Raw genomic sequence first — 15,431 nt, 5'->3', positions numbered from 1 at the left:
TGCCAGCCTCGGGAATGGCTCCTGCCTGCTCCGCACTCAGGGAAACAGCCCAAAATAAAACCAAACTCTGTGCCATTGCTGTCCAATTCCTCGCTGGCCGGCGAAGGAAGGCAGCTGCGAGCTGAAAATGCTCTCGAATTTCCCTTTGAGTTGCTGTGCCTCTTTCACTTTTCGCTGCTGAAGAACCAGGTAAGATTTGTAAGATTCTGCCTTTTTACAGAACATTCTCAGTTATCATTTTGAAGGAGTTTTTTGTGTATCGAAAAAAATATGGGAAGTTTTTAGGAACTTCACTATCTGACTCTTAACAGGTGAACATAGTGGGATGAACATTGTCAGGGATTATCTGGCCTTCAGCATGAGACATCAAGAGTGCTGGCTTCTTCGCTACCTCCATAGCTAATTTCACTGTCTTTGATTTGTATTCTTGCCACTTGAAAAACTGAAGTTCACTATGTTTTTCAGGAAGACTCCCAAATCCATCAAAACTATTAACGGGGATTAATTTTCTTTTAAGGATTAGCCTTCTAGAATTTCAAAACTCCAGATCTTTTTACTTAACCCTTTCATGTTTCTTCTTTACCAGTCTGCACTTCGGGTTTGTTCTGTGTTGTTTAGGCCACTGTCATCTTATGGTGTTGTTAGAGTTGGAATTTAATCTTGGAAAAGAGGGTTGGTGTTTTTAGAATTCTGAAGCACCAAGAGCAGTGGTGACTGTGTCAGGGTCAGTGTTACCCACAACAGCTGTGCTGACCAGGAGGGTGACAGCCAGTTCCTTTCCCAAGCTATTGCTGATTAGTCATAGGAAAAGAACATTACAATCTTCTAATTAAGGGTAAAGCCTTTTCAAGTCAACTTCAACATAGCATATGTTGTGGGTTTACCTCTAAAAACTTTCTGAGCTCTTTGGTTCTGTGCATTCACTGCTAAATTACAGTGCTTTGATTCATTTCAAGTACTTTTAAATACTTTTGTCTTACTTTTGTCTCAAATAATGAAATATAACGTAGCACTTTGTATATATGAATTGTAAATCATTTAACAATTTTCTTTTCAGGTTTCTGGGCATTAATACATTTAAGGAGAGTATGTCTGACAACAAACAAAATAAGAGGAGAAGCAAAAAAGGTAGTCTAACCCAAAGCTTATGTGTTGAAAGTGTAAAATGTAGATCTGAAGCTGGAAAAGTACAGTAACAATTTGCAATTTGGCTATTTGTCAAAACTTAGCAACCATAAAAAATACAAAATCAAAGTCAGAGTACGTTTCTACCTTTGTAAAGGCCTAAGATTTGGTTTGTTTTTCACATTTTGAAGTGCTCTACTTCTATAAAATTTCTGTCAATATTTGTCTTCTATTTCTATTCTCCTGAGATAGGAGCTGTAACTGGCTTTTTAAAGATGTCCTTTGCTTTTGTAGCCCATTGAATTAATAAACTTACCAAAGAAATAAAAATAATTCAGAATTATACATTAACATATCAATAAATTACAAAAATTAGTGAAATGTAACTTGCTCTTGTTTCTTTTCCTGGCACTTCTTTATAATAACACTTTAATGCCCCAAAGTAACTGCATTTGCCATGTGTCACTGGAATTTATCTGCTTTTATGCAAATATTGATGTATTACTGCAGGTTGTGGGAGTGTTGTTGCTTTTCAGAATGCAGACAATATAATGGAAGAAATGCATCAGTCAGACAAAGCTCTAGGAAAAAGCAGGTAAGAAGCATCAGTATTTAATTGCACCTGGGTGTGCACAAATGGGAACAAACAGGGTTCGTGGCCTGAAAAAGAAAACTATTTCCTGGACATTATTTACAGCTCTATATGTTGTGTAGTGTTTGTCTCTTCCCAATATCAATTATTGGCCACTGGAGGCAGGATATTGCATTAGGTGAACAAATTATTTGGTACAATAAAGAAATATGGTATGGGGTTATTTCACTTATTAAATCCAGACAATAATCTTGTACACAGCTTTAAGAACAACTCAGACTGCACTTTTATACCTCTTTTCAGTCACAGTATTTATCTTTTTCCACATTCTTCATTCTTCAGAAAACAGATGGCACAAAACTGAGGCTTGTCTGCACAGCCTCTGTTTTTTCAGGCAGGCCATAGCACATTTTGTTATTAACAAAGGCACATCTGGTCTTCAGAATTCTCTGACACACTCTCCTGATGATTCATAAAAACTCCACACTGGAAGCAATCAATTCTTGTCTAGAAGGGGAAGGTGAACTGAATGTTTTTAGGTTTCTCTTGTTGCTTGGTTGACATTGTTTGTCATTCAATCTCTCTTGTAGTCAACCTCTGCATTGCAGTCTGCTATTTCCAGGGAGAGGCACAACCTCACAGATAAATAAAGAAAAGACACTTTGGCGTTCTGGGATCTTACAAACCTCTTGGTCACATTATTCACCAGCCATATGATTGTTTGAACTGGCTCCTTCCATTAATTTTGCTCTGTATTTTGGTTATTTTTGTTTTGCCTTTTAGCCAAACTGCACCAACTTCCAGAGCACGGCCAGACCAACAAGTGGAATGTTTTCCAAGTAAAAATCAGACAGCATTACCCAGGAGACAACACACTTCTTTATCTTTCTCCTCAAAGAAAGAGGACAGGGGATGTGGCTTTGACTTCAGCTTTCTGCTACAGACCTCATGCCCAGAATCTAACACTTCAACAGCATTTATGGATTTAGATACTTTCCAGATAATAAAAGCACAAATGCAACAAAGTAAGTTCAATTTTACAAGTCACAAATTTTATATATAGTTATATATTGGTTATCATCTTGCCTTTATGTCTTTTGCTGTCTTCAGGGAGACTTCAGCCATGTTAACCCTCTTCTTTAATTATAAGTTTGTGTGTGTTTGCAGAATGAAGGAGGTAAAGAGAAGCAGTGACAAACTTCACCATTCCTGCTACTCTGTTGTGAAACTGTGCCACAAATGTGGAGTGTAATTCTCTGTGTCTGGAGTGATGACATCTTTCTCCCTCATATTGGCAATATTAATTAGCTACATATTGTGGTTAACGAACATCTACAATTGAGAAGCATTTCTTCTAAATAAAAATTTATTAGTGTCAAAATATTTTAACATTATAGTATTTTATTGTTTTCTATGGCAAATGGAAGTGTGAAGTTCAGTATAATAATTAAATTTCAACCTACAACTTTTTTTCTGCACTGCAGATTTATAGCACAGTCCTGCAACCACAGACAGATCCTTGATCCCCTGAACACTACAATTTGAAATTAATTTATAAATGTGAATTGTAGTCTGTTTAAGAACATCAAATTAATATTTCATTTGTTTTTATTTTTAAGGGTTAACTGTTACAATGCTAAAAACCAGGAACAAGAAATCTGAGGTAAGAGAATGTTATGTATAAAATGATCACTGGCAAAAATATTATATCCTTTCAAAATCTTAAAAATACAAATACTGAAGTAGTGTAGGTAGTTTGCTTCGTCTCAGGTGTTGTAGTTTTTTTAAGAATGCAAAATATTTTAAAATTTATTTTATACATGTGTGTCAGCAAATCTTGAGGTGTATATCAACAAAATAGCAGTAAGATGTTACATCAGGGACTTCTGGAGATAAAAGGTTGAAAGTTCAAAAACATACAAAACCTTTAGAAATATGTAAATTAATTAAAATGTGCATCTTAATTGTTAAATTAGTTGTCTAGTTTTGCCAAAACCCCCAACACTTCTTTGAAATGGTAATTTAAAATTGAAGTTGAATTCTAAAATAATCTTGATATTAGATGATTGATGAAATTTACTGTGTTAGCAAATAAAAAATAGTCTTTTAGAATTAAACATACTTTACATGAGATTTTGTGAAAAATGTAAACAGGATTACACAAATTTTTTTACCTAGAAACAGGCTCATAATTTTACATATCAATATTCCACACCATTTTAAATATACTGTATTTAGAAAAAAAAAAAAAAAAGAATTTGACCTTCATGTATATTAATTAATAGCCTTTTGTAGAAAAGACTCAACTCATTGAATCAGATGTAAACTTCAGTGAAACCATCACAGAATACAACTGATCACAGGAAAAAAGTGAAGAGAATATAGAAGTTGGACCAAGAGTTCTGACACAGGATTATAAAAATGGTTATGGAGGAAAAAAAAAGAAAACATTTCAAGTGGAGAGAAATATTTAAGAAAAATAGTTTAGCTGTCCTTGGTGTGATTTAATGCAGCTTTATTTCATGTATTGGGCTTTCTAGAGGTGTATCCTTTGGGATAAACTGAGCATTCATATTAATGCCATGCAGGCTGGACAAAGCCTTCAGGACTGTCAATTTCAAACCAACACATTGCTTTTCCTGGCATGTTCAAACCTCAGTTTGCCCTTGGAATGCAAACAAAAATTTCCTGCAGATTGCAAACTGGTGTTGAATATAGACATGCAAATGAGCACTCAGAGCAGATGACTGGGTGATTATTTCTATTGTATTCATTTGCATAAAAATATTCATTTCCTATAAAGTAAAGAACAGAAATGCTATTTTCAGAAAATCATTCTCACTGTTCATCTGAATAGTCCAAACAAAATACTGAGTTCCTCTGATCTGTACTCCTTCAAATGTATGTGGTACCTTTCAACAAATGTGATGGGGAGCAGGGAGGAGTAGTAAAACACATCCCTGACCCAACAGACTTCTGTGTCAGCTGCCCTTGGTTTTATCCATTTCACTTCACTGCAAACTGGCTGCAGACTGTGCTGTCTTCCAGTGTACCTAAAACTGTGAGCTGAATCTGTGGCCATTTAACATGGATCTATGTGTTTAGATTTAATATAATGTACCTTAAAATCTATAAATAATTTGCTAGAATTGTTTTCTCCAGGGAAGCAATAGCATTCTGTTATAATGGGCTAGTTTTCCTTTTAAAAAATTGCTTACATGAGCTCTGGTTCCATTGAGAATATAATTAATGGTGTCAGCACATGTTGGAGGGTTACATAAAAAGATTTTAAATCTCAGCATTAGAGCAGTGCTCTCATTCAGGGGGAGTGCTCAGTGAGAGAGGAGCTCTGGCACATGAAGCCACTGCCCAGCCCTTGAATTCCTGTAGCAAACATGAAGTGCCACAAGACAGAGTTAATGACTGACAAGAAGATTTGTAAATGTGGACAAAACACTGGTTCTAAATCATGCAGAATGACTTGTGCCTTAAAGCAAAAGATCCCACTTTCTGAACTAAGAAATACTTAGAAATAGTTCTGGATCTGAGAAAATTAATGCAAGTAATACGCAAAAAATAATGTATTTTCTCAGAAGTCTGATATTCTACTTCATAATAGCTTTAATATAGGAATATATAAAAGAATAATAATTTTCTAATTTTTTTCCTAAGTCTACTTGTCTCTTAGAGATTAGTTTTTACCTGTATCTGTGGTGTAGCACACTATTAATGTTTTTTAATGGAAATTACAGTTTCATTTGCCACCAGTGACATGTCAGTCTGTAAGAACAATTCGTCTTGCTCCTCTAAAGGATGATATTGTCAATGAAAGCAGAAACATCAAAAATATTTTAAATATTATGAACTCTATTCCTCAGCCTATAAAACCAGTTACTAAATTTTATCAGTATCAGTTAGACAACTTATTAAACAGGCACAGTGAAAAGTCATCAGAATTGATCTTGGCCACAATTTCTGATCAGTTCACTCCAGTGAAGGACCTGTACTACTTCAGCATTAATAACTGTGACAAGTACCTCAACAACAAGAAGGAAGAAATCCAAAGCCATTTCAAGTGGAGGGAAGCTGATGTAGGAATCCACACTGGGAAGAAGAACCAGGTGAGATTCCCGTGCTCAGTGGTTTGTGAGAACATCAATCTTGTGAGCCAAGCCAGGTTCTGGGGTCAGAGTCATCCCCACTTGAGCTCAGGCAGTGCTCTGGTGAGCTGTGGCATGTTTACAGCCCAGGCAGCATTTACAGTGTCCAGCAACAGCAATGCCTCCAGAGCTGGCAAGAAGCAGAACAGAGCAGAGAATTGCTGTAGAACTGGTCTGGAAGAAGAAAATGCTACAGAGATGATGCTGGATTATAAACCACAGGAAGATGCTGAGAGTGCCAACCTTGTGCTTTTCAATCAGGATTTAGATTCTTCCTGTAAAAATGAAGTGATAGAGGCCTACCAAGCCTTGGAAGATAATTCTGTAGTTGCACTAATTCCCTTGAGAGTAGAAGCTCAAGATCCCTCTGGAAAACAGTCAGAAAATCAAGTCTGTCTCTCTGAATCTGAAATAGAAAATCAAGCCATGTCAGAAGCAACTTCAGAGGACCAGAGTGAGCTTGTAGCTGTTGCTCATGTTACGCTCTCTGAACAAGAGCCAGCCAGGGAGCCACACATTGCTGAAACACCTGCCACAAAAAAGGCTGGTGTCTGTACCCTGCCTCCTCATGTTCCTCAGAGCCTCAATGTTCTTGCTCACAAAGAAAATGACAAAAATAAACTAAAGATGAATAGAAATAAATATTCATCAAAATCTAAAATTAATAATAAGATAAAAGATAAAAGATCTGAAGACTTAATTGCTTCTGAAGAGGTTACCACAAAATCAAATGCTAAGAGTCAGATTTCCCCATGTCTGGAACTGACAAAAGTGAAATCTGAGGCTTCCATGAAGTATCAGAAAAAAACCACTCAAGGACACAAAGGCCATGTTTGTCAGAGTGCTCAGAAAATGAAAAAGCAAAGTTGCTCCTGCAGTTGCAAAAATTCAGCTGTCTGTAAGAAACATGTTACTCCACTTTGTCTGCCACGTGCACCCTCTGCTTCAGATTTTGTAGATCTGAAATACACTGACATGTTCAAGATAATAAATTCAGAGGACCAAGGCCCAGGTATTTATGAAATGTTTGGAACTCCTGTGTATTCCCGCGTGAGAGACCTTGACCAGCACGAGGGCAGGTGTTACAGAGGTGGTTTTTCTGTTCCACCAGCAAGATGCACCTGCAGATCTACCTGCAGTAAAGGGGGAGAAAGCAGTAGAGTCAGAAACACTCAAAAGAAAACACATTCCAAGCCAAAGAAGATCACACCTGGTGCTAAACAAAAGCAGAAAGGTTTGGTCACAAAGGACAGAAGGACCAAGCTGAGTGACAGCAACACAGAGCAAGATAATGCAACAGCACCTGACTTGGGTTTTCTAGCACACACCTTGAGTAGCACAACATTGTTCCATGGAGACATGGATAATCAGCTCACATTTTTAGAAGAGCTTTCACAGTCAAGTAAGAAAAATGAAATGTTTACAAATTCAAACCTCTCAACTATTAAAGAAGTTTCTTTGGAGCAGCTGTTAGACAGCCAGGATGAATCCAGCCATGAGAGAGCTGCTGCCTGCAGCCAGGATCTCCTTCAGCTCAGTGATCAAGGCTGCAGAGAATGTGTTGTTCCAAGTGACAGTCTGGTGACAGCAGAGCAGGACATCTGTGTGCCCCAGTGCAGGGGGGACAGGGATGGTGGCAAAGGCTGGGAATCACACCAGTCTGTCAATAAAAGTGAGTTGTCCTTTTCAGATAGAGTGGAATGTCAGTCCCCTACAAAAAAATTAGATCACAGTTGTGCAAACAGACCTCAAAATAGTGGTTTGGCAAATGAATTGACTCAGGCTTCAGTGATTTGGACAGAAAATGCCAAAAGCCCCAGTCCCCAGACAAGTCAAAACATTTCTTCCTGGTCAGATGCTGAGGATGTGACTGATGAGTTGCTTTGTTGTCTGGCCAAAGAGTTGCTAATGCTTGAAGAAAAAGACACCAACTCTTCAAGAACAAAAAATACATGTTCTAAAGTACAAACCACACCGAGAGAAGAAGAGGAGAATATGATGAATGGAGCTGGAGCAATAATAAATAGTGCCCTAGAGAAGGTAAAAGTAATTTCTTCTTGTAACTTGCTAAATAATTTGAGTGATGCTTCACACAAGTTTGGATGGAAAATGGGAAATGTGTGCTTATTAAAGAGATTTATCAAGTCTTTTTTCCTTGGGCCAGCTGCCCACTGATTGTTCCAGTGCTCTGTTGAATATATCTGTGTTAGAGGCTGCATGTCAGGACACAAGCCAGAAGGTAGTAGGGCATGACAGGAATAGCTGCCAAAGCTTATATAAATTGACAAATTGCAGTGAATAAAGAGAATAGGCTGTTTGAAGAGCTTGTATAAAAAGGTTTTGGGCAAGGCAAGAGCTGCAGATCTGGACAGGAACATGAAAAGACTCTACAAATAGTCTTGCATATCCAGAAGGGCATTTACCTTGGGTCTCTGAGTGCAACCAGATACTTTTGTAGATATGAGCCATAAGTATTGGTTTATCAGACAGGCTTATCGAGTTTAATTAATGCTTAATCAAAACTTCAAGCTCAGAAGGCTCAGATTTTGGCCCCCAAGTCAGCTGCATGCCTTCACCTACTAAGGTGTTTCTCTACCAGTACTGCTTCTCCTTAGTCCTGTTAGCTCTTTGTCCATATAAATTACAAATTTATAAGGAAATGTCTTTCACTACATATTGATACACTCCCCTGTGCTTCTGCAGCCACAGGTGCCAATTATAGCTCTGTTCTCACTTCCCCCAGGGAGAACCATGGCTAGATGGGATAATTATTGCCATCTTTCTGAAGCAGTCTCTTCTTCCTGGGAAGTCATGGCCTGTTATTTTCACCAGATTTGTGTTGCATGTGTTACTTAGAGCATGATGATAGCCATATTCAGCTTAGCAATCTGTGAAACCGAGTGTATCCTGCTCTTTTAAGTGCTCTTCTGTCTTGGTGGCAATGGAAGATGTAATGCTGTAACCTTCTGGTTATACACTGTTGTGATTTATACTTGAAAATATTTATAAAGTTTTACCTATATAGCAATTCTATCAATGAGTTGAGCAATTTATATGCATAAAAATCTATAAATAAAGTCATGCCAGGAAAAAGTATTCCTTATGAAAAAGGGGGGCCCAAATGAAGCCTGTCTTTTCCTCTCTGCTTTCTCCCCACACTGACCATCATCTTTCAAGCAGAGTTACAGTAAAGCCTTTTTGGCTTCAAATGAAGAAAAGGGCCTTCTAAACTTTGATGAATCTACTAAATTACCAAGAAGCAGTTTAGCTGCCAAAGATCCTATCATGTGGACAAGAGGAGAAGTCCTTGGAAGGGGAGCCTATGGCACGGTAAGTTAATATCTGAATATGCTGAGATGTGTTGGTCATCGTTGAGCTACACCTTGTCTTAAAAATAGCTGTTGTCTTAGTCAAGAAATGGGTTAAATATTTTGGGTTACACAGTGAGATATGAAACATGAAAAGCACAAAGCTTTTATGTAAAATAAGTAAATACACAATTTTTGTCTTGAGTCCTGTTTTGATAAGTGCTTGGTTTCACTGCAGGTGTACTGTGGTCTGACAAGCCAGGGACAGTTAATAGCTGTAAAACAGGTGGTTTTGGACACATCAGATCAACTCAGTACAGAAAAGGAGTATCAGAAGTTCCATGAGGAAGTTGATCTTTTGAAGACATTGAAGCACGTAAATATTGTAACTTATTTAGGAACTTGCCTGGAAGACAACATTTTAAGCATATTCATGGAGTTTGTTCCCGGCGGCTCCATCTCCAGTATTCTGAATCGCTTCGGGCCCTTGCCAGAAGTTGTCCTGTGTAAATACACCAAGCAAATTCTACAAGGGGTTGCATATTTACACGACAACTGCGTGGTGCACAGAGACATCAAAGGCAACAACGTGATGCTCATGCCCACGGGGGTGATCAAGCTGATTGACTTTGGCTGCGCCAGGCGCCTGGCCTGGGCCAGCCTGGGCGGCACGCGCGGCGAGCTGCTGCGCTCCGTGCACGGCACTCCCTACTGGATGGCTCCAGAGGTCATCAGTGACTCTGGCTACGGCAGGAAATCTGACATCTGGAGCGTGGGCTGCACCGTGTTCGAGATGGCGACAGGCAAACCCCCTCTGGCTTCCATGGACAGGGTGGCGGCCATGTTCTACATCGGGGCCCACCGCGGGCTGATGCCGGCCCTGCCCGATCGCTTCTCCAGCGCGGCCGCGGAGTTTGTGCACGCCTGCCTAACCAGGTAGGGAGAACTGGAGAATGGAAGGGAGGATGCAGGGGGTTTGTGTTCTGGAGATGGCTCATGGGAGCTTAGGCTGTGGTACATAAGACTTTATTGTAAATGCATAGGCTATTCAGCTTTTCCGGAAAGCCTTTTATCTATATCTATATCTATATCTATATCTATATCTATATCTATATCTATATCTATATCTATATCTATATCTATATCTATATCATCTATATCTATATCTATATCTATATCTATATCATATATAAAAGTGCTTTACTCTTTATAATGGTATAAAAAAGCCCTCACAGATTCTCTTTTTGCAGGCCTTATACTCATCATTTACTTTCCCCGTAATTTTCATGCATAAACATGGCACCATTAAATTTTGGACAGAACCTTTGATAAATTTCTTTGCTGTGTTTTGCTGTTCCAGTATTGCTTGAGTGTGGTCTATGTCAGACAAGTTGTTTTAAGGACAGCATTCTAAATGGAAGTGGAATGGAATTAAGAGAGAATTCATTTAAGAGTCTTGTTTTAAAATGTGTTAAATGATACCCACCAATTAGAGTTCAGGTTCTGGCCAAGCTCTAGCTCTACTTGGATGGAATCATTGACAATCAACCCAGATGTTTTCTGCATCACAAAGTATTCAAGCCCTTTTGGCTTGAAGTCTAAGTCTAAATTAAGTCTAAATGGACTTAATTCTTGTCTTCTGCAGTGGAAAAATCTATTGTCACTGCCAGTCCAGGAAACACATACTTATTTGAAACATAATACTTATTAAAACACAAAGTTCTCTCTGTAAAACCCCAAACCACTAGCATTCACACATTATAAGAATTATTTTTGTGGTGTTTGTTTTGTTTTTAACAAAGCCATGGGCTTCTTAAAATGCATAACATTGATTGGAGATGACAGAAGAACCTGATTGACAGAGGCTCAAACAGATAATTATCACCTTTCTTAGATACATTGTTCATGCACCTGAAATAGCCAAATCAGAATTATTCAGAGATTTGAAAGGAATTCAGGGGAATAAGTAATGATTTCTTTAACAATAAAATATTTCCATTTTATAATTAATAAATTCCAACAGTCTTTTCCCTTCAAGCCTCCCTTCCTTTCTATCAACTTTACAAAAAAAAAAACCAACCTAAAAACGAGTAGTGAATGGAGTAATAATAATAATAATAAAGGCTAATTTTACAATTAGGTTTTTACAGGTTTTTGAATTAGGTCTTACATCACAGGCATAGATATTAATTTTATATACTGATTTGTGGAACCTTCAATGCAGAGATCAACATGAACGGCCTTCTGCTCTGCAGTTGCTGGACCATCCCTTTGTGAAAGGAGGACAGTGAATTTTTCCAAACTCTTGCCAAATGAGCATGTATTTTCCATGGAAAAGATTTTCACTTGTGGAAAAAAGACCAGAAGGAACTGGATTTTAACATGACAGCAGAAATACTGGAGAGCAGTCGTGTCCAAGGAGTCTGTTATTAGGCAGCAGTGATTAAAGAGTACCTGTTCTGCAGTGCCTTCCTTCACTGTGAACACAAGGCCATGTTGTGTTGTATTTGGAGAGACTTAAAAGGAAAATAAAGTCACCATCACTGGCATGCAACAGGCCAGGTAAGCTGGAATGTCTGTAGAATCCTATGGAACAAGCTATGGGCAGAGAGCTCTGCAACTTGGAGATGAGTAATGAGTGTGAGGATCCCACAGGAACCTCAGGTCATCTACTGGCATAAGATGTACTGAGGCTTTTATTCAGTCAGGTCACCCTTTTGTTTTACTGGATGGGCACTTCAATTTTTAGCTGGAGAATGAGTTTTTTAGGTACATAGATCAGCCCTGTGTTCCTGAGGCCCTGTATCTCCACAGGATACTGTGGTGCTAATTGCAAGAGATAATGATCTAAGCCATGGGACTGCCTGTTTTAAATAAATAGTGCATTTTCTGGCACTTTCAGGTCCCAGAAGGCTGAGGTTGGAAGGGGCTCTGGAGATGTTCTGGTCCAGCCCCTGTGCTCAGAGCAGGGCTGGCTGCACCAGGTTGCTCAGCCCTTGTCCCATTGACTTTGGGTCTGACTGTGGATGGAGACTCCACAGCCACCCCAGGCAACATGCCCCAGTTTTTAACCTCCTCATGGTAAAAGTGATTCTATGTTTGAAGACTGTCTTATAGGTCAAGTTGTCCTGTTGTCCCTTGTTCTGTCACTGCTAGAGTCTGGCTGTGTCTTCCTTTACTCTCTGAAAACCTGAAGTGTTTCTCTGCCCACTGCAGTGGGCACTGTCTGTGACTGGGTGACAGAACAGAGCCCCTCTGCACTCCAGTGGTCTTTACACTTAGTAGAACTAGCTACTACTAACTGCACAGAATTAAATAAAACCTAAAAAGGATTGTTAATTATTAATAAAGCAAAAAAAGCAGGTGTTAGTATTTAGAATGTCCTTTTGTTGATAAGGCTTCTTCCTACCAAAATGGAGTAAATCTTTAGCCTTTGTGAGCAGCCATGCTCCAGGAAGAGAGGCAGTAAAACTCAGCCCTACAACTGTTCAGAGCTGAGCTCTCAAGAATCCAGGACACTGACCTCAGTGTCAGCTCTGATGTAATGTGAACATTATAAAAGCAACATTCCTCAGACTGCTAAACGCATCTTAGTTACTTAAATAGCTTTCAAACTTTGTTTTATCCCAGTGGTCAGTCTCCTGACTTCAGAGAGTTGTCTAAACTTCATAAAAGCAAAGAGAAATCAGTACTTCTAGCAAAATTCTTTATTAATAGTTCTGTAGGTATAATGTCACATAACAATGACAGAACATTATGCCAGTATAAGAGAAATCCTAACATCACAGTAATCTTCAAAGTTCAAGCAGTTAACAGTCCATTTTTGAGGAATATTGATTGGTGCTCATGCCAGACATCCATGGCAACATCATGTTAAAGTATCTTCAGTTAAAGTACCTTGCAGAATAAAGGCAGGAGCCTGGGCATGTGAGCTCCAGTGGGATGTACATAATTCCATCATGTGTACTAATTCTTTTCAGATTAAGGTAGAGTCTTCAACAAAGCTGCAAAGTAAATATGAGGGTTTATTTAGCATGAAATGAAACTGAGATGAGAGTCATAAGCAAGGAAAGAATGGGAATGCTCTAGAATATATAACTAATCAAAAAAAGGTCAGCATTACAAACCCCCCTTCTTATGCACAGCTTACAAGCAAAACTAACGTCTCTCGTTAGAGTTCTCCAATATTAAGGTTACCAGTTATTTGCAATTTATCATGTTTAATCCAGTTAATTACACTGAAAATAATCATTAGAGGTTTGTAAAACTTGAACCTGAGGTTTTAATCAAAATGTGAAAGCACATTTTTGCTTTTGCTTAACCAGACTTCAAGAATGAGGTGTCAGTTTAAGGCCAGCACTTGCAACAAAGGTATTTCAGTTTAATCAGAGCTGTGCTTGCAGCAGAGCTCAGGGCCCAGCACAGCCAAACCAAGCCCTGTGTTAATCTGGGGAGCCTTGGGTCGCTTGGCTGAGCTGGTCTGGTGGAGCAGCCTGGAAACAAGTCTAATTTTGCATATTTCTTACTTGAGGAGATCAGAGATTTCCACACCAAAATCCAGGTGCCTAATTCCAGGTATCCAATGTAACAAGGGGAAAGGGTGTGAAATCCTGAAAACTGGTTGTTTTATATAAGACTGAGCTACTCAGTGAGCAGGGTCACACTTTGCTTCATTATTTATAGTAGAGCAGGGCAAGCGTTGCTGGTCTAAAGGCTACACCTTCCTTTCTGAAACCAGTAGGGAGCCATTGCAGTGCCTGCAGCCTGCCAGGCTGTGACTGCGGCTTTCCCCAGGATTTGGAGCCTAACTCCCAGCAGCTGAAGGCACGGCCCTGTCCCGTGTGAGTGCAGGGGCAGCCGGGGTTTCTCTCCCCGGAACGGAGCCGGGGCTCTCGCCTCAGAAGGGCGGGGCCACGGGCAGGCCGGCCCAGCTGTTACACTGCTCTGGAGCTACCACCAGCAGTGGGATGGAAAGATTTGCATCTAAAAATGCACACATGTGCCTCTCCTTACAAGGAAGCAGAGCCTGGTCCCCAAAACCACAAGAGTCTCTTGAGATTATCTGGGTTCAAATTTAGTGCTGTTCCACAAAACTCTACAGGAACCCATGCAATTTCTACAGCACTGCTATCAAAGCTCTGGCTCTTGCACACAGCAAAGAACCAGAGTTCTCCCAAGGCAGGGCCCCAGGACACACTCCAGTGCCTTCCCCCTCCTATAGCTCCCTTCCCACAGGGACCTGCACCACGGGACAGCTAAGGAAATTTAGAGGTTTCTCAAAAAACACAATGCCTGAACTATGGCAACACCAATGTTGCTGTCACAAGTGCAAGAGTACAGGAGAGTCAAACCCACGCACTGAGTTTCAAGGTTATCGATTTAGTTTGGATTTGTCAGATCCACTTCAGAAGCCAGAGAAAGTCACTCCCAGTAGCAATGGGAGAGAAGACTCCTGGCACAATTATCTCTTTAAGGTGTAAGGAGTTAAGCCTTTCAGAGAAAGGAGGAATTAACTAGCTAGTTCAGTCTGACATGACTTCCAAGGCTCAAGACAAATTTTTAGAACTGATTATGTGAATTTACATCAAATTAAAGAAAGCAAACAAAGTCCACTTTCCCTGCAAAACCAGGATTGGGAACCCTCCCCTGTAAGGTCTAAGAAAGAATGCATGGTGTAGCACTGTCACCCATCCCCTCACTGCTAAAAAGAGAAATAAGACTGAAAACCCCTCCACTGTTACTACCATGCACAGGCTCTGCCCCCAGGGTACAGAGAAGGAGCAGTTTAAGGTAGTACAAAATGTCTGGAATTTGATTTTCAGGTACCAAATAGCTGATCAATGTAATGGAAATAAAGGAAACAAATCAGACTTCAGACTTTCCAGCTTTCCATTATTTGAGTAATTTGATGGCAACTAGCAATGCTTTGCCAATAACTGAAAGGGGATCTTAGTGTTTACTAATGAAGTTGGAAAAGTTAAACATAGGAAAATGGGATCATTTCTGCACAGTAGAGGTGAGGTAGGGAATTTTATTGAAAATACTTTTTTTTTTTTACAAGTTTTTAGAAATAAACTTTTCTAATTTCACACAAACAGCTGTACCTCAAAAATTCAACTAAGCTATTATGAAACATTTATATTTACAGTTAGCCAAAAGAATATACAGAACTGCCATGTTATGCAAATAGCCAAGTACCAGCTCACAGTGAGATACATCACCCCAGCACTCCCACCATCAGGAAGA

At 39.4% G+C, this 15,431-nt stretch overlaps 2 protein-coding genes across 2 annotated transcripts in view; one reads left to right on the top strand and one right to left on the bottom strand.

Annotated features, from left to right (window-relative positions):
• Window positions 1–325: 325 nt before the first annotated feature.
• Window positions 326–15,431, top strand: part of MAP3K19 (mitogen-activated protein kinase kinase kinase 19) — a 17,236-nt gene continuing 2,130 nt past the window's right edge. Inside the window, exons 1-9 of the mRNA XM_059476516.1 lie at window positions 326–372; window positions 1,058–1,128; window positions 1,636–1,720; window positions 2,501–2,742; window positions 3,337–3,380; window positions 5,470–7,917; window positions 9,058–9,207; window positions 9,424–10,121; window positions 11,410–11,747. Coding sequence (XP_059332499.1) covers window positions 326–372; window positions 1,058–1,128; window positions 1,636–1,720; window positions 2,501–2,742; window positions 3,337–3,380; window positions 5,470–7,917; window positions 9,058–9,207; window positions 9,424–10,121; window positions 11,410–11,476 — 3,852 coding nt within the window. The 3' untranslated portion in view covers window positions 11,477–11,747. The remainder of the gene's footprint in view (window positions 373–1,057; window positions 1,129–1,635; window positions 1,721–2,500; window positions 2,743–3,336; window positions 3,381–5,469; window positions 7,918–9,057; window positions 9,208–9,423; window positions 10,122–11,409; window positions 11,748–15,431) is intronic.
• CCNT2 (cyclin T2) overlaps window positions 12,908–15,431 on the bottom strand; it is a 25,699-nt gene continuing 23,175 nt past the window's right edge. The window contains exon 10 of the mRNA XM_059475854.1: window positions 12,908–13,189. The gene's annotated coding sequence lies outside the window, so the exon portion shown is untranslated. The remainder of the gene's footprint in view (window positions 13,190–15,431) is intronic.

Source organism: Ammospiza nelsoni, chromosome 7 (assembly GCF_027579445.1).
Source record: "Ammospiza nelsoni isolate bAmmNel1 chromosome 7, bAmmNel1.pri, whole genome shotgun sequence".
NCBI lineage: Eukaryota > Metazoa > Chordata > Aves > Passeriformes > Passerellidae > Ammospiza > Ammospiza nelsoni.
This window is presented reverse-complemented; position numbering and strand designations above follow the sequence as displayed.